Source organism: Giraffa tippelskirchi, chromosome Y (genome assembly GCF_054371585.1).
Source record: "Giraffa tippelskirchi isolate mGirTip1 chromosome Y, T2T-mGirTip1v1.2.pri, whole genome shotgun sequence".
Classification (NCBI taxonomy): Eukaryota; Metazoa; Chordata; class Mammalia; order Artiodactyla; family Giraffidae; genus Giraffa; species Giraffa tippelskirchi.
Genome location: NC_137290.1, coordinates 9,096,032 through 9,118,083, shown reverse-complemented (window position 1 = coordinate 9,118,083; position 22,052 = coordinate 9,096,032). Strand labels below are relative to the sequence as shown.

Genomic DNA, 22,052 nt, shown 5'->3' with positions numbered 1-22,052 from the left:
GTCTGTTTCTGTTTCTTCTAAGTTCATTTTTATGAGATTCCATCTATATGTTATATTATAAGGTATTTGTCTTTCTCTGCCTGACTTCTCTCGGTATGATAATCTCGAGGTCTATCCATGTTGCTGCAAATGGCATCATTTCATTCTTTTTGATGGCTTAGTGATACTCCATTGTGTATATGTACCACATCTTCTTCATCCGTTCGTCTGCTGATGGACCCTGAGGTTTCTTCCATGTCTTGGCTGTTGTAAACAGTGCTGCTCTGAACATTGGGATGCATGGGTCTTTTCCTAGTAGAGATTTCTTCAGATACATGCCTGGGAGTGGGATTGCTGGCTCATACAATAGCTTTATTTTTAGTTTGTAAGGAACCTCCACACTGTTCTCTAGAGTAACGGCACCAGTTTATATTCCCACCAACAGTGTGAGAGGTGTCATGAAACATCTTCGTACACACCCTCTGTTAGCTTAATACACATTTCTACTGGGAATATACCCAAGAATGGGGTTGTTGGGGTTGCACATGCATATGTGCAGTTATGCCAGCCACCAGTTTTCTCTTCTAAAGAGCAGCACCAATTCACACTTCCATAACAATGCACAAGAGTTCCAGGGGTTTCACCGCCTCACCGACTCTCCTTCTTTTCCTTTAATCAGTCGGAAGGATATGTGCTTGTACCCCTGGAATCTGGTTTTTGAAGGCAAAACTTTTGAAAGAAATTTCTCAAGATGAATAGATTATAAATATCCCCAAAATTGATACTTCAAAAGTAGAAGGTAGAGAGAGAGAGGCTTTTTGTTTGTTTGTTTTAATGAATACACCTTGTTACGACTTGGGATTCTTGTGAAATGCATGTATTATCTTAAAGAGAAAACTCGCTCTATAATCTTCTAAATTGCTGAAGTGCTGAAGCTCATGGGTGATCATTTGACTTCTCAGAAATGAGTGGGTGCTTTCCTAAGTAACAGAGGGCTGGAAACTGGTGATAATCTTAAAGTCAGCCAGCACCAAAGAACTGTCATAAATATCTCATAAGCGGTGAAGTCAACAATACCTGCATGCAAGGAAGAACTGGAAAAGATGCTGATTGAATCAACAACAGAAAAACCCTGGGGGAAGGGCGCTGCAGGGGGAGGAAACAGCCAGTGCAAAGGCCCTGAATCAGGGTTTCTGTTGCTTGCCACCAAAGGAGTCTGATACAGAGGCTTGTTGTTGTTGTTTAACTGCTAAGTCCTGTTGGCACAGTCTCTAGAGTCAGCCTCCTTGGATTTGAATCCTGGCTTGGCTCCTTATGATCTGTGTGACCTGAAGCAAGCGACAGGAACTCTGTGCCTCTGTTCTCTTATCTCAGAAAGAGACAGAATAACAGAATTGGCCACGTGGTCGTGAGCATTAAGGGGATCGACATGTGTAAAGACACTGGGTTGGTGCCTACCGCATGGTCAATACCCAAGATAACTTCCTCATTCTAATTATCTGCATAACAAAAAAAGAGGGGAGGAGATTCTGGTCCATGGAGGAGAAATACATCTTGGGGGTTTGAGAGTAGGCCACTGTGAACAGCAGTGAGTGTGTGGGTGTGCCTTGGGGGTCACTGTGTATGTGAAGTAGGCACAGGGCAGGCCCCCAGGTCCCAGACATCAGTGCCACCCCCCTGACCCCCAGGCATCCAGACCCTTGGGTCTCCGTGGCTCGGCAGTATAACACGGTTCTTGGTTCTTCCCTGTCAACCCCACCTGCCTCCTGGAAGACCTGGGTCCGGCAGTATAACAGGGTTCTTGGTTCTTCCCTGTCAACCCCACCTGCCTCCTGGAAGACCTGGGCCCAGGCTGGGTCGAGGTCGGGGAGGGGAAGGGGCGCTGGGGGCGGGGGGCCCAGGTGGACCCCCCGCCAGGGAGACAATATTCCATGGACGCTGGGCTCACAGAGCAGGTATGAGAGCAACATTTCCAACCCTCCAACCCTGGCAATAAAACCACAGCCAGCACTAGCACTTGCTGTCTGTTTTGGGCACTGTTATACCCACCCGATCTGAGTCCCTGTGGGCCCGGGCGGGGTCGTTGGTCTGGAGCCGCTCCTTCCGTGCTTTTGTCCAGGGTGTCCCCAGGAGGGTTTTCCGGGAACCCACCGCCCTCACCGCCCCCGCGGGACGCCAGGAAGCGGCCCGGGGCCGGCCCGCCCCGACTCTGTGCCTCTGGGCAGCCCAGAGCCGAGTCGCTGCCGGGGCTCCGAAGGGTCTGCGCCATCCGGGCGAGTGTGCAGTGCGGGGCGGCGGGCGAAGGGCGGCGGGCGGCGGGCCGCGGGCTGGCGCTGCGGGGTCGCCGCGGGGAGGGCGGAGGCGGCCCGCCAGGAGGTGCGGGTGCGTTCCGGCGGCGGGGCGCGGGCGCGCGCGCCGAGGAGCCCCCCGAGGAGCCCGCGGCTCCCCGAGGGCGGCCGCAGTCCTCAGACCCTTCTGAGGCGCGAGGCGGGCGATTCGTGGTCCGAGGGCTCCTCGGGCCGCCGGGAAGAGAGCAGGCTGGAGGGCAGCGAGGAGGACTGGGCCTTGTGGGTGAAGGCCTGGCTGGGCCTCCTCCCTGGGCAGGTGCAGGAGGAGCAGGCGCCCGGCCCGAAGACGCCAGGAGGTAGGAGCGCGGGTCTGCGGGCCGCGCGGCTCCCGTGGGGGACGAGGCGCTCTGGGGAGGCGGCAGGGCCGGGGCCTCCTTCCGGAACGGCCGGAGGCAGCTCAGGAGGCTGACTCGGGGGAGCCTAGACGGGGGCCTGGGGGAGTGCGGAGGGGCGTGCAACCCCTCCGGAGCCTTTCGGGGGCACCAGAGCAAGCTGGCGAGAAGCGTGCTTGCCGGAGCGTTATGGAGCCTCGTGTGTCTCCGCGCCCGCGCCTGCGGCCGGCGGGTGCCTGGAGCGCGCCGGGGACGCGCATCTGAGGGGGGCGACCTCTGGGGGAGACCGGGCGTCGGCCCCCGGGTCCAGCCCTAGGCGATCCTGTGTCTGGAGGCCGATTCCGGCTTTGCAAACGTGTCTGCCAAGGCGTCTGTGTCTTTATGTCCCCGTGTCCAAAGTGTCTGTTTGAAAATAGGTGTTTCTGCAAGTCCGTATATGCGTGTGTCTGTGTGTGTATCTGCCCGGATTGTCTGCTCTTTCAAGCTCCACGAACCTAAACCTGAACGTTTGTGTGTGTGGATCTGTGAGCGGGTCTTAGCGTTTCCAAAAGGCCCGCGAGCTGAAGGGGTGACTCTGATTTTCCAGGAATGTCTGTGACTGCGGTGTGGGTGTGGGTATGTGTGTGTCCGTGTGCACGGCTGGGTGTCTCCGAGGGTGTCTGAGAGAGACACGCCAGGGTTTCTCTCTGCTTATCTGTGTGATTTGATTTCCTAGTAGGTTTCACTGTTTACCAAGCCTGTAAGTCCAAAGCAGTGATTCTGATGTTTAAAAACACCATCTGGAGAGAGTGTAAAGGCGAGTGAACCTGCGGGTAGGGGTGGGGGTGGTCTTAGAGGGGAAGCCTCTGGGGGATGGGTCCCCAGGTGAGACTGGGGGTTGAGCCTGGGGTGTCAGACAGAGGTGGTCTGGGTGTCCCATAGAGTGTCCTTTCAGATTGAATTGTGCAAATATGTGTGTCCTGAGTGTGTGTGCCTGGAAGTGCCCAGTATTTGAAGCTGTGTGTATCTGCACATCTGTGTGTGTGTGTGTGTATGCACGCATGCATGCCTGAGCGTTCCTGAACCTCACGATGTGTTACTGCCCATTTGCGTGTGTTTCAGGATCTACAAGTGCAAAGTGTGTCTTTATTTGCACACGTGGGACTCTGGGGCCAGGGGTGTGGCTGGGAGTTGTTGAGAGTGTCCCCCTGTGAGTCCCCAGCAGGGGGTCAGCTCGCGGGAGGGAGTCACTGTGTGTGTGTAATCCTTCAGGACCCCCACCCCTGGGTCTCTGAAGCTTGAGCCTCTGTGCCTTTCCCAGGAAGGCCTGGCCCCACAGTGGGGGAGGGGCGCTGGGCGAGGGGCCAGGCGCTGAGGTCCAGTAGGGACAGCTCATAGGAGGGACAGTGATGCTGGCAGGCTGGGGATCTCCCTGGAGGAAGAGGCCCGGGACCCTCCCCACGAATAATGGAATTGCGGTGAACATTCCGACGCCTGTGCGGGTGTCAGAGACCCTGTTAACCTCTTGACTTAATATCTGGGGGTTGGGGCGGGGACGGGGGCCTTGTGTGACTGGGCAATCCAGCCGCATTCATTCTCTCGCGTTTGTCCACAGGCTCCACGGGCATCCCCAGAGCCAGCCCTGTCCGGGCGTCAAGCAAAGGCACTGGGACCCATCCCGTCTACGCCCAGGGTGGAAGACCCAGGTCGCAATGATAGTCTCGAGATCAGTTCCTTGGCCACGGTCCTGAAGGGTCTCCAACTTTCATGTTCAGGCAGGACGGTGCTGCGGGGTCTCCGCGGGGAGCATGGGGTAGGGGCACCCGGGGAGGATGTGCGGGGGCCTCCTGGGGAGTGGGGTGCAGGGGCACGACCTGGGGGCCACTGAGACCCAATGGGGCGGGCGGTGGCGCCCCTTGAGGAACCAGGCCTCCCTGAGGGCCATCTCACCTTCTGAGCCTCCCGGCCCCTCCCAAGTCTGAGTGTTTCTGGGGTCACCAGGAGGAGCCACGACTGCAGTGGTCAGAGGAGGCTGGGGTATCTGCAAGAGGGGATGGCGGTGACCACCCGCGGGACAGCGGAGGGGGAGCTGGGTCCTGGTCCCCAGGTTTTAGGGAGCGCAAGGGACAGACCTGTGGACTTGTTAGTTTGGGGGAGGAGGCGGGACTTTGTGCAGGACACAGGAGAGGTCAGGTGGGAATCACGGGTCCAGGCACAGCCCTGACCAAAGAGAAGATTGAGAAATTGTCTCTGGGGGGAGCCTGTTGGGACAAATAGGGACAGAGAAACTTCTGGAGGCATACAGAGGTCCTCGGAGGATGGCTGTGATGATGTGCTGCTAACTACAGCCGTCGGAAATGGGCTTGGCGACCTCCAGGGACTTTGGGGGTCGTGTCTGGTTTTGGGGGTCAGGGTGCCTCTCTGAGGGGCAGCCTCTGGGGGAGGGGCCAGGCCCGGGTGGGCCGGGGTCAGTGGGCGGGGACGGTGGGCACAGGGCAGCTTGTGTCAGAGGGGCGGCCTCCGGGGGAGGCGCCGGGGCTGGGGGGCCAGGCTCAGCCGGAGGGTACGGTGGGCACACAGCTCTTATGTCTTCCCCTCTGGGGCTGCAGGGCAGTGTGTCTGCCTGCGGCTCTCGGTTCTTTCCAATAAACTTCTGGGTGCACCTGGTGCCCCAGATGCTTGGAGCACATCATGGAGAGCCAGAGTGCGTGAGAGGACCCGAGGGGGTCTCCCCGTTCCTGGGGGGTTGTCCTAGCTCTGAGGGTCCTGGAGGGCTGCCCCAGTTCTGAAGCCCACATGCCCTACTGACCAGCACCTTGTCCCTGTGCCTCAGCTGCTTGGTGACCCAGGGGCCTTTTCCCTCCCGCAGGGTTTCTCTCCCCCAGACAACCTGGCCCAGAACGAGGCCCTAGACTGATCAGGGAGAGATCAGAGGTCAGAGGTCAGGCTGGAGGGTCCCAGGGTTAGAGACAGTGATCCAGGGAAGGTGCATGGGAGACGGTTGGGGGGAGGCCTCCTGACCCACCCCCGCCACCAACAGCGATAGAGTTGGATCCGACACGGGACTGCCTGAGTCTGGGTCAGACTGTGTTCTCAACACTTGACATGCATTTAATTCTATGTAATCCTCACGTTTCATCATTCTGCTCATGTTGTGGATGGGAAAGCTGACAGCACAAGAGGTTAAATACCCCCAAACTGGGGCATCCCAGGTAAAACACATGATAAATACTTAAATAGAAATTTCAGGTGAAGAATGAATTACCTTTTAGTACAAGTACATCGAAAGTAGTCCATGGGACATGCCAATACTGAAACACAGTTTAGCAGAATAAACACAAAATGAATTTTTATGTCATGTAGGACACGACCCATGCAGTGTTTGGAGATAGTTATTCTAAAAAACGATCTGTGTGTCTGAAACTCAAATCTCAGTGTGCTGTGCTTTCTTGTGCTGTTGGTAAACCTTGAGCTCTCTCAGCTAGTGACTGGCAGGCTGGAATCCCCCCAGTTCTCACCCCCGGACACGCTGGCCCAAGTCCTGCCCAGGGCAATGCTGGCCGGAGATGAGGACCCCACACTGAGCCTGTGCAGAGAAGCCTCCCTGCAGGGCCAGCCCCTCCCCCGGGCTGTGCTTGGGGGTCTGGGGCTCAGCCCCTCCCATTGACCACAGTCCTGATGTGGACCTGGATGGCCCCGAGGACAGGGAGGGGAGGGCCTGTCTGAACCCCTCGGTCAGACTGCCTGGTAGCCCTGGGAAGGAGCTGAAAGACAGCCCTGGGAATGCCCCAGGAGTGCAATTACTGAGTGCCTGCTGTATGCCAGACTCCTGAGGCCCTTTTGATTCCCACTTAGCCAAGCTGCAGCTTCCTGTCCCCAGCACTTTATGTCACAGGTTTTCTAGTTTTAGAGGGGGTAAGTCCCAGGTACCACGAGCCCTGCCCCTGTCCTTGCCAGGCTCCATGACCACCGGTCTCCCCAGATCACATGCTGGGCTTTGGACAGAACCAGGAGGGAGGCATTGTCAACACGTCCCCTTGGTTCCTTGGATGTTGGGGACCTGGAGACATGTGGAGGGGATGGAGCTGTCTGAGTGCACCTGACCTCTGGGTTCACACCCGGGCCCCCTGGCTCTGCCACCCAGGCACTGACTGCTGTCTCTCCTGTTCACAGGGAGCAGCAGTGGAGTCACCATGCTGCCTCTGAACACCAGCAGGGGCCAGGAAAGGGAGGAGGTGCAGACCAGGCCTCCACAGAGACCAGGTGAGACACACGTGGGGCGGAAACTGTGGGCAGGCAGGAGTGGGGAGGGCCTCAGGGAAAGGCTGATGGGGAAGGGATGACCCTGAAGACTGGCCCCAACCCCAAGTATCTCCCACTGGCTCCTCTTAAGGAGGGGGGGGGCTGGGGACACCCAGTCATTGTAGCTGACGTGATGATGGTACGCCAGATATTGCCGGAATCCACCATGTCTTTCCCCACGTATTTTATCAAATCTGTCGGAGCCTATAACCATCACACAAAACAACAGGCCTGCCTCTCCGTCGCTCAGCTTTGTAGTTCCTTCCCCAGACATAGCTACTTTCTAGCTCCTTGTCCAGCTTTCTAGAATGTTCTATGCTCACTCATGGAGACAAGGATGTGTATGTATCTGTTACTGTGTATTTATGTCTGATATACGGGTGCATACTACACATGCCACTTTCATTCATACTGGGTCTTGTTTCATTTAGTTCTGATCTGACACTGAGAATCTTCCAGTCACAGTCCCAAGTCTTTCCACACATCCAGTCACACATGCTTCACAGTGAGGGAGGGACAGGAATTACCGCCTTTTCAGATGGGAAATCTGAAGGGTGACAAGTGTGAATCATCAGCTCACAGTGGGATCGGAACCCTGGCCATCTGGCCTGGGGGTCTTTGACCTTAAGCACTGTGTCCCCTGTCCATCTCGAGGGCTCTCCCTCTCAGGATGCCTGGTTTGTGTTCCAGCTGCCTGGGATTCCACAGTCTCTCTGTGCTATGTGTGTGTGCTCAGTTGCTTCGGTCATGTCCGACTCTTTGCTGCCCTTCAGACTGTAACCCTGCCAAGGTCCTCTGTCCATGGAATCCTCCAGGCAAGAATACTGGGGTGGGTTCCCATTTCCTTCTCCCAGGGATCTTCCTGGATCCAGGGATTGAACCCAGGTCTCCTGTGTCTCCTGCACTGGCAGGCAGATTCTTTACCACTGAGCCATCAGGGAAGCTTAACCAGGTTCGTGCAGGTGGCCATTTGGGTTATTCCCAGTGTTTGATGATGACAATATATGCAAGTAGAAACAGGACTCTACTTGGGTCACATTACACAGGGGAGTGGATCCAGGACCATATGTTTAGAAAGGGAGATGGCAGTGTCCGAGGGGACGTTTGCACAGGTGGCCTGGATGCTCCTCCAGAGAGAGGCCAGGAGTGGAGGAGTGTGTAAGGAAATAGATGGATTTGTGCGCAGCTTTGAAATAGCAGGAACTCTGACTCCAAATTGACATGTCTGTCTTCTTCGAGGAAACTCTCGTGTTTTCTGGAGAGACGTGCCCCACTGGCACCTGTGTATCAGCTGTGCCTTCCTCCTGGGCATGGGCGCCCCAGGGCGTCACTATCTCCAGAGCTCCTGTTGTCTAACTCTAGCCTCTCCACTCACTGACAAGCCCTGTCTGTTCCCTGGGGACCTTCAGGATGCAACTTCATGCATCTCTGCAGGCACTGCTGTGCAAACTCCCACAAGGGTCCTAAGCTCTCTGTTTCCTTATTGCTAAGTTGGAGGAATATAGTGCCCATCTCAGAGAATTATTATGAACAGCCAAACAAGCTAATGCCTGCAAAACACTTAAAAGCACACCTGACACATAACAGGTACTCCACAGGTATTAGCCGTCTTCACTGGTTTCCTGATGAGCATCTTATTATTATCGAGTTTCTCAAGCCTCAGCGGCGAGATAGCCTCATGCCTCTTTCTTCCTCGCTCAGCCCTGCCTTTTGAGAGCACTACCGGTCGGCAAAGGGGGCCCACCGGAAAGAATGCAAGAGTGTCAGCCAAACGGGTGCCGACGTGTGGCATGGTGGGTCTAGTTGTTTTCTCCTTTGCCCAGAGAACCCTGGGCCTGAGAGGTCAGGCTTATCGGCCAGCCTCTCCGCCCAGCAGAGACCCTTGGGTGCCTGGGTGCCCTGTGCCCCTCCGCCGTCCCAGATGGGACCCCTTCCTGTGGAGGGGATGGTTTTCCTTGAGGGTGCTGCCCTCTTTCCTGCCTCCTTCTCTTTGCTGATTCCAACCTCTGCTCCTGTGTCACCTCCTTCATGAAGCCGCCCTTGACACTGCCTCCCCGATGCCTTGCCTTGCTGAGTTTCTTCAGCACTGTTACTGCTACTTGAGATTACACTGTGTATCTATTTGCTCCTAATCTGTCTCCCTTAGGAGAGTAGTTCAGGGGGAGGATGCCAGCAGGAACCCCCGTGTTCTTCAGTGACACATCCCCTGTCTAGATCAGGTGTAACCGGTGTCAGGCTCTGTATACACACGGGCTGATTAAATGAAGGAATGAATTCGGGAACGGTCCCTCCTGTGGAGGCAAGCATGGCCTTGTCTACCTGGGTACCATTCTTCTTTTTCCTACTAACCACTTTGACTTTTCCGGGGAGACCACGTGTCTCCATGCTCTTTGGATGGATCTGATCCCATCCTCAGACCAGCTCCAGGTCCGCCCCGACCAATCAGAGCTGGCAGTGCCAAGGTTCCCTGTGATTGTACCTGGGCTGGGCACGTGACTCACCCTTGGCCAACGAGGCATCTGCTGTGTCTCTGGGCTTCTTAACAGGCCAGAAGGGAGCCTGGAGGGACCCTGGTGAGAACCAGGGGCAGCCGTGGGGAGGGGGGAGGGGAGGCCCTGTGTCAGATGCCTGCGAGAATGTCTTTCCTATTAGTGCCTGTAGCACTCCTGGGAAGGACTCCTTAGAAATCACATTGGAAAAGAACGTGAGAGTCACAGACGGTTTAAAGATCACCCAAATTCACCAATTGCTAACATTTTCTCTGTTTGTGTATTTTCTTTAACAAAATGTAATATATATGTATATTTATTGCAGTATATCTACACATAATATACCTAAGTGTGTATCGCCTGAGAAATGCAATATTCTGTTATTTAAGGGTGGGGCTATGGTCACCTTCCTGCATTCAGCCCTGACACACACTTCATCTTATCCCTGTATCGGTTTTGATATTAATAATATGCTCCATACTGTCCATTTGGCATTCTTTTCCCTCCAACACTAGGTCTAGTTGTGTATGCAGGGGTTGTACTTAGTAACGTATCTGTAGTTTTCTTTACGCTAGACAGTCTCCTAAGCCTTGTTTGCCTTTTATGAAGGCATTTTGAAGTCCAGAGTCACCCCCATCCCATATTGTGGTTTATCGGTTGCATTTTTGGCCATCTCCCTATGAATGAGATTCAGGATAAGCTCTGATCTCTGGAGCACCACCTAAGTGATGCCGTGTCCTTCTCAGAACATCACATTTTGATGCACATGAGGTCTGTGCGCCATCACTGGTGATGTGAATTTTGAGCCATTGGGCCAAGATGCTTGTCCCAGTTCTTTGCTGAATAATATCTGACTTTCCCCTTTCTAATAGGGACTCATTGGAGAGACACTTGTAGATGCACTAAATAACCTAGAAGCAGAGAGAATTCTGACTGTGCCTTCCAGGCCCTTGCTCACCTGTGTCATCCACAGAACCAGTCATGAACTGAGGTGATGCAGGACCCTAATGGCCCCAGGCCAAGTCAGCTGACCATGGGAATGCAATGGGAAGGCGATCCCTCCCTTTCCCCAAACCTGGAGAACACAAGGAAGGGATGAGGTGGTGATTCTCCTCCAGAGGCGGTTTGCCCCTCAGGGGACGCCTTCAATGTCTGGAAACATTTTTGTTTGTGACAATTGAAGGGGTCGTGCTAGTGTCATCCAGTGGCCAGGAATGCTGCTTAGCATTTCTGCAATGCTCAGGACACCCCTGCCCCACCCATCGCAAGAAGGATCTGGACCCCAAATGTCCCAAGTGGGAAGGGCTGATAACCTGGGAACAGGAGGACAGTTCTGCAGAGGTGAGGGCACCGTGTGGAGGGAACACTGTCCTGCCCACCCCAAGCCTCCCAGCTGGCATCCCAGCCCTCTGAGGCTAAGGGCCCCAACTCCAGGGTCTCAGCGCTGGGTTCAAACCCAGCTTCAGCCACTACCAGCTGTGGGACCCAGGACCAGTTCCTGAACTCCTCTGTGGCTCAGTTTCCTCATTTGTGAAACAGGGCAGTAGGAACCCCACATGGGATTACTAGGAAAATGAAATGAGTTCACATCTGTGCCACGCTTACCTGGAAAAATGGGCTTCCCAGGTGGTGCCAGTGGTAAAGAACCCATCTGCCAGTACAGGAGACACAGGTTTGATCCCTGGGTTGGGAGGATCCCCTGGAGGAGGGCATGGCAACCCGCTCCCGTATCCTTGCCTGGAGAATCAAGAAGGTTATGTACTCACTTCTAATCCTGAGTGCCGCATGCTCCCAACCTATATGTCTGATCAAATGTCAGAGTGGGAACGCTTACCAGGGCCTCCCTAGCCCTATTTCCTCATCTGCAGGATGGAGAAATAAGATCAGAGGCCACCTCGTGAGGATTAAATGGGACCTGACATGTCATTCAGGCTGAAGCGTCCTAAATGCTCAAAAACCGCGGGATGGAAATAGTAGTCCTCCCAGAAATTACTACAGCTTCAATACTGCCAGCACTGTGGGTGAAGCTTTCTGTTGGGAAGAAGTGTTTAATTTTTTAGGAAAGCAGATGGTTTTAAGAAAATCAGCAAAGCAAACATTGTCACAGCTGACGGCTTTCCAGCTCTCACAAAGCGGCAAACTTTGTTACATTTAATGATCCATTTTTGGATTACTTTGTTCAGTCCTTATGCACCTCTGTGAGGGATCGGTTACTTATAGTCCATTATACAGAAATGCAAACTGCGGCCAGGGAAGGTCAGGTTATCTGCCTCAGGATCCCCAGCTGTACTGGGCGAAGAAGGAATTCAACCCCAGGTGGGTCGCCCCTGAAGTCCATGATCAGCTCCTCAAACTAAGGGGGGGGGGCCCTCTCCCCCTGGGCACTAAAGTTCTTCTCTCTCCTCTCTGTGGTCTTTCTTTCCTTCCAGCTGGGTTTTTGCTTCACCTTCTACATGGATTCAAGCGACTCCGAGTTTGACTCGCAACCTTCTCCTGTAAGTTTGAGAGCTGGCCCGAAGTACACCTCCCCTTCGAAGCCTCGTGCAAAGTATCAGGAGATCCAGGCCTGGGAGTGTCCCCTGTGCGGTCTCAACGTCCTCTACATCTCCTGAAACCTGAGGTCCCCCCGGCCTCCCGCTCCAGGCCACCCGCATGCCCCCCTATCATGCATGCTGGGCTACTGTCATGTGAAACCCCCAATATGGCGGCTTCAATGAACCCAACTTGCTGTCTCTCCCAAGGCTGTGGTCTGTGTGTGAAACTCCCAGGGCTGGGGCGGTGCAGCTCTGTGGAGTTGGGCAGCCAGGGTCCTTTGACCTTGGTGCTCTGTGCCACGTGTCTGGAGGGGGCTCACCCCCTACACTCAGTCCAGCTTCTGGTTCCAGGAAAAGTAGGGGGATGAGAAGAGGGGAAGACATGCTTCAGTCCTTCAAAGGGCGACTCCTACAAGAAACCCAGATCACTGTTCCTCACCTCTCGTTGGCCAGAACGGGTCACATGGCGACATGCAGTTGTAACGGATGCTGGGAAGTGTAGTCCCTAGCTCGGCAATCCTGTGTCACCTAATAGCTGCCATCACTAGAGGAAAGTTGTGTCTGTACTTAGTGCAACCCCGCGACCCCGTGAACTGTAGCCCACCAGGCTCCTCTGTCCATGGGTTTTTCCAGGCAACAATAGTAGAGTGGGCTGCCATCCCCTTCTCCAGGGGATCTTCCCGACCCAGGGATTGGACCTGCATCTCTTGTGTCTCCTGCATTGCAGGCAGATTCTTTACCCACTGAGCCATCAGGGAAGCCCTTTTATAGCAAAGGAGAATGGCTACGGTTTCCACCACTGACGAGATCTGTTATGTTTCATGTTTATGTTGATCTGTTATGATTTATCCCCAGCCACCAGGCTGTGCTGAATCCAGGAGTGAATAAAGTTATTCTTTAGTTCTGTATCTCTCTCCCACTGACTAGGATCTCCTCCCGTTTTACACAGATATTTAGAATATCCTTGTGGCTTTTGGAAATAAAGAAGTTTTCACATATTGAGATGTAGGAAAGCCATTCCGGCTCATACATGGGTTAACCTGATACTGCATCGGCAGAATGATAACGAGGATTTAAATATCGTTTCCTAAGACTTCGCCTTCCAGTGCAGGGTTGCAGGTTCAACCCCTGGTCAGGGAGATAAAATCCCACATGCCTTGTGATAAAAAAAAAACAAAACACCATAAAACATAACCAATATTGTAAAACAAATTCAATAAAAAAATTAAAAGATGGTCCACACTGTAAAAAATCTTTAAAAGATAAACAATTGGTTCTTGAAAGCCGGATACCAACCCGAGTGAGTTATTTTGCATATGACACACTTAATTCTCCCAATTGCCCCAGGAGGCAGGACCCATTTTATCATTCCCCCTTTCACAGATAGAAAAACTGAGGCACAGAGGTTAAACAATTTGCCAAGGTCTCATACATGGTGCTGAAGAAGACTCCTGAGAGTCCCCTGAACAGCAAGGAGACCAAACCAGTCCCTCCTAAAGGAAATCAATCCTGAATATTCATTGGAAGGACTGATGCTCCAATCCTTTGGTCACCTGATGCGAAGAACTGACTCATTTCAAAAGACCCTGATGCTGGGAAAGATTGAGGGCAGGAGGAAAAGGGGAGAACAGAGGATGAGATGGTTGGATGGCATCTCCGACTCAATGAACATGAATCTGAGAAAACTCGAACTAACTCAAATAGCATCTTTTTGGCCTCCTTTCTATGCATTGTACATCTGCTTCAATTATTTAGGAAAAGGGCACCTTTTAGGAAAAGGTACCTTTTTCCTCAAAGGTGCCTGGGGACCACCAGGACAAAAGCGGGGAAGGAGCGGCTCACAACCCCTTCACACCCCCGTTCTACACGGGTGCTCAGATCGAGCAGTTAAAACTGCCTGAAACAAGTTTGTGGTTATCAGGGTTGGAGGACTGGAAATTCTGGCCTCACACCCCCTCTGTGAGCTTAACATCCTGGCATCACTGTCTCCCTGGCAGGGGGTTCCACCTGGGCCCTGACCCTCACCCCTCCCCACCCCTACCTACTCCCCGCCCGGGCCCAGGTCTTTCAGGAGACCGGACATGAGGTTGACAGGGGAAAACCATGTTATACTGCTGAGCTGTGGAGACACAAGGGCCTGGATGCCCGGGGGTGTGGGTAGGGAGGGCCGGGGGCTGGGGTCCCACACTGCAGAATCACCAAATGCACAGTGACCCCCAGGCACGCGGTCACCCCTCTCCCAAACACCCACACACTCATTGCTGCTCACAATGGCCTACTCACAAAACCCCTAGATGGTGGCAACTGACACTCTTTTGGAATGGACACACACTTGCCGAAACACACCCCATCTGGCCTGTCTATTAAGGATGGTCCTTACCCTTAAGGATGGACTCTCGTCAGACCTTAATCAAATGGACTCCCAGCACAAAAGCTGAGAAATGCTGTAGGCATTTGGGTAGCTGGCATTTTGGGCCTATTATGAATGGACCTGTTAGGAACATTCTTTAGACATATGCAGGTATATATGTAAGGTTTACATATATATGTAAGGTTTACATACACACACACACACACACACACACACACACACACATATATATATATATATATATATATATATATATATGTATGATTCATTGGAAACACTGATGCTGAAGCTGAAACTCCAATACTTTGGCCACCTGATGTGAAGAACTGACGCATTTGAAAAGACCCTGATGCTGGGAAAGATTAAAGGTGGGATGAGAACGGGATGACAGAGGATGAGATGGTTGGATGGCATCACCAACTGGATGGACGTGACTTGGAGTCAACTCTGGGAGTTGGTGGTGGACAGGGAGGCCTGGTGTGCTGCAGTCCATGGGGTCGCGAAGAGTGAGACACGACTGAGCAACTGGAGTGAACTGATATATATATGTTAACCTATAGTTTTGCAGGCAGATTCTTTGTTGTCTGAGACATGAGGGAAGCCTGTATATACTGGAAGGATGCAGTCCATAGGGTCACAAAGAGCAGACACTACTGAAGCAACAGCACATATATATATATATATGAGTTCATTTTTGTTTTTGTTTTATAGAAGTATAGTGGATTTATGATGTTGTATTAGTTTCTGGTGCACAGCAAAGTGATTCGGATAGAAAGATGTATGAATGTTCAGATTGGTTTTCATTACAGGATATCAGATAGAGCTCCCTGGGCTATGCAGCAGGACCTTATGTATTTTTGTATGTAGCAGTTTGTATCTGCTAATCCCAAAGGCCTAATTTATCCCTTCCCCAACCCCTTTCCCTTTCAGTAAGTATAAGTGTGTTTCCTATGTCTGCGAGTCTGTTTCTGTTTCCTAAGTCCATTTGCATGAGATTCCATGTATAAGTTATACCATAAGGTAATTGTCTTTCTCTGCCTGACTTCACTCAGTATGATAATCTCTAGGTCTATCCATGTTGCTGCAAATGGCATCATTTCATTCTTTTTGATGGCTTAGTGATACTCCGTTGTGTGTATGTACCACATCTTCTTTGTCCGTTCGTCTGCTGATGGACACTGTGGTTGCTTCCATGTCTTGGCTGTTGTAAACAGTGCTGCTCTGAACATAGGGATGCATGGATCTTTTCCAAGTAGAGTTTTCTTCAGATATATGCCTGGGTGTGGGATTGCTGGCTCATATGATAGCTTTATTGTAGTTTCTAAGGAACCTCCACACTATTCTCTACTGTGACTGCACCAGTTTATATTCCCACCAACAGTGTAAGAGATGTCATGAAACATCTTTTTGCATGCCCTCTGTTAGCTTAATACACAGTTCTACTGGGAATATACCCAAGAACGTGGTTGTTGGGGTTGGACATGCATATGTGCAGTTATGCCAGCCACCACTTTTCTCTTCTAAAGAGCAGCACTGATTCATACTTCCGTAGCAATGCACAAGAGTTCCAGGGGTTTCACTGCCTCACCAACTCTCCTGCTTTTCCTTTAATCAGTCTGAATGTATATGCTTGTACCCCTGGAATCTGGATTTTGAAAGCAAAATTTTTGAAAGAAATTTCTCAAGCTGAACAGATTATAAATATCAGCAAAATTAAAACTTCAAAAGTACAAGGTAGAGAGAGAGGCTTTTTTGTTTGTTTGTTTTAATGAACAGACCATGTCACAACTTGGGATTCTTGTGAAATGCATGTATTATCTTAAAGAGAAAACTCGCTCATTAGTCTTCGAAATTGTTGAAGTGCTGAAGCTCATGGGTGATCATTTGACTTCTCAGAAGTGAGTGGGTGCTTTCCTAAGTAACAGGGGGCTGGAAACCGGTGATAATCTTAAAATCAGCCAGCACCAAAGAACAGTCATAAATACCTCATAAGCGGTGAAGTCAACAACTATCTTCTAAACATACAGGCTTTACCTTTGAAAAGCTTCAGAACTTTTGTCATGACATTTTTTGTTGCTGTAAAGCCGACAGCATATACTCTAGAGACATTAGCACCTGCCTGCAGTTGCTCTGTTTTGACACTGGGAGGGACAAGGGAGGAAGCAAGAGTGGTGGGTTGGCTGCATGTTGCAAGGAACCTTGGGACAGTGGGAGACAGGGATGCCCCGGGGGGCGGTTCGGAGCCTGCTGGTTTTCAGGTTCCAGGGGCTAGGCCATAGCGATCCGGCCAAAAATACCCCATTGCTCATGCTGAAAGTCCTGACGAGAATTCCTTCCTTTCTCTGGGGACTCGTCCCTGGCTGTGGAGGCCACAGGAGCAAAGGTGTGGGTCTTCCCCTGAGGGAAGATTCTGACAGTCTCGCTGGAGCAGAAACTCTGATGTTGTCGTAGCGAATCGGCAATAGGCGACACTCAGAGGGATCCTGGATTCCAAGTGAGCATCTTGGCTGTCTCTGGGCCCAATCGGGGCCTGGCTTCCTTGGCGCATGGGCTGTGTAGGCTAGCAGGGATGCCCGACTATAATGAATCCTACCTCAGCCTACTGAGTGCAACTGAAAGAGAGCCTTGGCATTTAGCAAATCATTGAGGCCTGGGGTGGAATCAAGCCGTCGTGGTACATGTGGGGAGAAATGCTGCTTTCTGCACAAGGGAGGCATGAGCTAAGGCACCAGAGAGGGCCGGTTTCCCAGGGCACCATCCATGTGGGGGCTCCGTGGGTCTGGGTAGTAGTAAACGGAAGGGCTGAAGGGTAAGGATGCCTCCTTTCCTTTTGGGCCTCAGGTTCCATGCCTCGTATCGGCAGAGGTCCTGTAGATCCAAGTGCGCCTTCTCCACAACGTTGTATCAGATCCAGGCCTGTCACATTCTCCTGGGGCCCTTGGAGGCTTGGGTGTCTCTTTGGCCTTTTTCTGCTACAGGGAGATAGCGCTTGGGGGCAGAGGTAGACAGGTGCACACAGAAAGCTACAGTTAGGAAGAGCAGTGGGCCCTCACTCAGTAGCTCGTGGGCCCTAAGGGGTGGTAGGCTTACAACAGGGCTGCAACATGAACAAGGAATGACCGAGACAGGTGCACACCGAGAAAGGGGTGCTGCAACTCAGCTGAGCCCAAAGGCCCTTGGTTTTCTGGTTCCTGGAAGCAAAGCACAGGCAATGGAATCAAGCCAACGTGACTGGAAGTGTGAACCTGTCCAAGGCGATGGGAGAATGCAGAACACATATGCATGTCACTCAGGTGTCCACGGCGAGCACTTCTAACCCTGGCTGCTGCTCTGCAGCTCGGTCCCCGTCACGAGCAAATGCCAACATTTTGTAACCTTGGAGGCAAAGGCACAGAATTAGAAGTGCAACCTGACGTGATTGATGAGCGAGTGAAAGAAAATAACCAGGACAAAGAAAGACGGGTGCTTACCAAAATTTATTTTCCTGGAGAAGAAAGCCTGTACTTCTGCATATCTGCAGGTTTCGTTTCAGTGATGTGTGTACGTGCTCGTGCGCTTGTGTGCATGTGTGTGTGGGGGGGTGAGCACACATGTGTGTGTAAGCTCCTGCCAGGACACTTGAGTGTGACCTGTCAGTACAGGCCTAGCCGGGGGATGGAAGGATGGGCAGCAAAAACGTGAAGGAGCTAGTGAAAGGTGCATAGACCCTGGGCCAGGGAAACAAGCCCCGTGATCTCACTGAGAGAGCAAGCTCTAAGTGGAAACACGGTGCTGCACCCAGGATCCCCGGCAGAAAAGAGAGGCAGGAGGAAAGCACCTGGGGGCGATCAGTGAGGATGCAAAGGAGCCGAGACCCAGAACAGGCTGCATTCCCTGGCACAGAAGACGGGGTGGGTGGCCCCACAGACCATTGGACACCCAGCTGCGAGGACCTTTACATCCTTCTCAGGCACAGGGGCATTCTTTCCATGACCTTGCCAGGAGCATGAGCACCCCTTGCCTTTCTTGGAAGCTTTCAGAGATGGACCAGCACTGTCGCATAAGCACCCGCTACCTGCAGAGCCTGCCAGTTTGAAATATCTCTCTGTACTCTGCAGAACGCGTATATCGGCTATCGGGACTATGGGAAGGATGGCATAGGTTGATCTCCTCGCTGCTCCCGGCCCCTAGGATAGGGCGACAGGGTAGGCTGGGATGTGTCCTCACCTGGGGAACAGAACCACTTTGAAAGGGGCTCGGTAGGGTAAATGGGCAGACGTCCATGCCTCCTGCACCGGTGAGTCGTGGAACGTAACGGGGAGGTGTCCTTAGCATCTCCCTGGCTGGCATTCGAACAAGGTTCAGGGAGTTCCCTCATGCCAGCAACAGCATGTCCCGATTCTCCCTCTGTCCAAAGTGGGGCCAACCCACCTTACTCCTGTGCAGCGTTCACGTCTGCCCAGCGAGGGAGGGAGGGTCGGCCGTCCCCTTCTGCGGTTCAGCAGAGACCACCCGCTGTTGGCTCTCAAGTTTGAGAAAGCACTCTCCGACCGTGTGGACTGACCAAGTCTGATCTCCCGTGGGTGCGACTTACTCAGGAGGAAAAGGGCTTGGCTTCACGCTGAGGTTAAGCGTCTCTTCTGAGCGCTGGTGTCCAGAGCATGGCAGAGGTCAACAGCACCACTTAGAGAGAGGGAGACACACAGACACCAGCCCCTAGCACACACACAGAAAGATGGCCAGAGAAAACAGTGCTGTGCCAGAAGCAAAGACAAAGAGACACGGAGAGAGCTCTGTATCCTACGTCTCTGGTGCCCCTGAACGGTGGAGCTCGACTGTAGCAAACGCTAGGCTTTGAACCCACTCCCCTACCATCCGGACAGCAACAGGCTCTCTGTCCCACGGAGAAAACTATCCAGCCACTTTGCGTCCCTGCCTTTCCTTGGACACTCCGGGAGAGCTCCCAGGGATGAAGGTCCCGTGGGACACCGGAGTGTGCTGTTCGGATTGTGCAGCGGAAAGATGTGGATAGAAATTCCAGAGGCCAAGTCAACGTCAGAGGGGGGAAGCGCAAGATGCAAAACCCGCCGCCGCCCGGGAGCAGAGTTGGGCCACGTGGGGGCGCTGGAGCCCAGGAGCCTGGGACGATGCCTCTGGCCTAGGGGCGTGTCCATCGAGGGTGCCGCCCACCACCCTCTCTGCCATTGGACTAGATATGGGTCCAGCCTGGCTCACAGCCGGGGTATCCTGCGTGCTGGGCCCATCTCCCAGGGCCAGGGCGCCTTGCCCCAGGACATCCGGCACCCCGTTCTTCAGCCTCAGGCCCCACCCCACCCCCGCACACAGCAGCCCCCGCCCTGCGACCATCTCCCCCACTCCCCGCCCCCAAAGAGCCAGTGGTCGCGGCAGGGTGACTGCAGCCTGGGCCGCCGGTGCCCACCACTTGCTCTGCTATCATGTCCGGCCCCTTCGCATCGGCCCCAGCTCGGGGTCATGGTCAGGGCTGAGAGGAGCGTCAGAGGCGGCCCGAAGAAGGCGGGAGAGTCCCGGGACTCTGGACCTTCTTAGTTGGGAGCCCGGGTGCTCAGGGCGTGGGGTCCACGCAGCCTGCCGTCGCGATGCTGTGCGCGGCTGGGAACTTGCAGGCACCAGGTGGCACGCCAGGGGGAGAGGCCACCCTCTTCAGGCTGGAGGCGGTGGAGGGAGGCGTGGCCTGGGGAAAGGAGAGGTTTCCGGGGTTGGACGGGAGTTCCCTCTGCTGGCGGACGACCTCATGGAGGAGGTGGAGGTTGTGGCGGACGAGGAGCAGATCCAGGGGTCCACCCAGGAGCGAGAGGGGAAGATGGAGGAGGAGCAGGGCCAGGAAAGGCCCGGAGGCCCGAGTGAGCGGCCGGAAGTAAACGCCCTGCAGGTGGAACTGAGCTCTGATAATGAGAAAAACCGCTGGGCCTACTGCACAGGAACCGTCGGAGGAGGAAGTGTCACTTGGCTCAGAGAAGCGCCATCATCCCGGGCATCCCTGGCTTCTAGGCCAAAGCATATCCTTACTGCTGCATCTTCGTCCGCGGCCAAGGAGGAGGAGGAGGCCCTAGGGGCAGGAGCAGGTGCAGGAGGGGTGAGGCGGCAAGGGCAGGGGGAGGATGACGGAGGCCCCTGAAGGAACTGGGGGCCGGGGAGTGGTGAGCTCCCAAGGCACAGTGCCACACCTGTAAGTGTCCCAGCCAGGACTTTGGGTGTCTCCATTAGGCCTACCTCTGAGCAGGAGTAGTAGTCGAAACCTCGTGGTCAGGAATGACTAGAGACAGGAGAAGAGAGCAGCAACCCCAAAGAGTTATTGTTGCAAATGTGGATGAACACAGCAAATAGCTGAGACAGTGGGAGACACACACACACACACAAACATAACACCCCTTGTAACACACACACACACACACACACACACACACACACACACACACACTGCCCCCCACATAGCTTTCAGACGCTGTTTGCACAGGAACTGCAAATCTGGACCATGTTAGCAGTGACATGCCGCTACCCAGCGCACACAGGCCAGGAGGACAGGAGCGGTCAGAAAGAGACCCTGCTTGGGGGATGCAGACCACCTCGGATGCAGAACACTGCAGGGAACCCAGAGCCATGAGCCTGTCTGGTGGTATTGCAGGGCCTGAGGAGTCAGTGGTGGCTGGGCAAGCGGAAGTGCCCAGAATCCTCACAGATGCCTGTCGTAGTGTCATCCTTCTGCCCCAGACTAGGGCTGTTGCTCGTGGTTCTTCTTGGCCCAGCATGTGGTCTGACTGGCTCCTTGACCTAAAGCAGATTATGAACCACCCCCAGGTGTCCGTCATGATCGGTGACCAAGATGAAGACTTTCTTAGCTACATGATGGACTTGAAGGTCAGTGAGGCTGACGACGGGTGGGTGGGGGCCCTGGGCGGGGAGTTGATGGATCCTGTTATCCGTGTGCCTGTGCTGTGAGTCCTTGGAGAGGCATCACAGAAGCATTTAATGCCCGCCTGGGAGGCAAGCTAAGGCCCCAAGAAGCTTGCACCTTTTTCCTCCTCCCTGTCCTGGCAGGTGCAGGTGCTGAGCCATCCACGGTCCCACTGCAAGCTGATATTTTCCTTTCAGGACAACCCCTACTTCGGGGACATGGCGATCATTAAGGAGTATTAACTTGACATCGCTGGTACGGCGAGGCTCCTGGGCTGGTGTGGGTGGGTGCGCAAGTGTGTGGATTCTCCACCCGCGGGACCCTCCCCTGTCTCCCCTGTCTTCCTCCAGGGTATAGGGCGCATCATTCCACTCCAGTCCGGTGGTTCTAGGATTTTGAACGGGGAGCACCCAGCCGCAGGCTGGATGCCAGGAGTCTTAACTTTCTCGACTGGTTGTCAGACCACAACTGCCCAGAATTGAACAGGATTGCTGAGGTGGGGTTGCTTTGGGCCCGCGCACAGGTGGCGATTGATGTTGGAGTTCTTGGCTGCTCACGGGAGGGTACAGGGACTGGTCAGCCCTGGGCTGACCTTGCTCATGTTGCCAGCAGATCATTGGCAAAGACATGTGGGAGGATCCCCTGCAGTCCTACCCCAGGGAGGAAGGTCCTGCCATGAGAGGTAACTGACAGAAACACGGGTTGTGAGGGGGTCAGGTGGTGGGCCCTGATGGGTCAGCCATGTAGAGGCTGGGACACTCTCCTTTCCCAAATGCCTTCATGCAAGCTGGCTGCGGAGCCTAGA

At 53.7% G+C, this 22,052-nt stretch overlaps 1 protein-coding gene and 1 pseudogene across 1 annotated transcript in view; both read left to right on the top strand.

Annotated features, from left to right (window-relative positions):
- The window catches only part of LOC145537674 (uncharacterized), a 28,943-nt gene extending 16,072 nt beyond the window's left edge, over positions 1–12,871 (top strand). The window contains exons 2-5 of the mRNA XM_081568527.1: positions 1,984–2,252; positions 4,254–4,413; positions 6,812–6,901; positions 11,859–12,871. Coding sequence (XP_081424653.1) covers positions 1,984–2,252; positions 4,254–4,413; positions 6,812–6,901; positions 11,859–11,908 — 569 coding nt within the window. The 3' untranslated portion in view covers positions 11,909–12,871. The remainder of the gene's footprint in view (positions 1–1,983; positions 2,253–4,253; positions 4,414–6,811; positions 6,902–11,858) is intronic.
- Positions 12,872–19,769: 6,898 nt separating this feature from the next.
- LOC145537647 (testis-specific Y-encoded protein 1-like) lies at positions 19,770–21,937 on the top strand (annotated as a pseudogene).
- Positions 21,938–22,052: the final 115 nt, after the last annotated feature.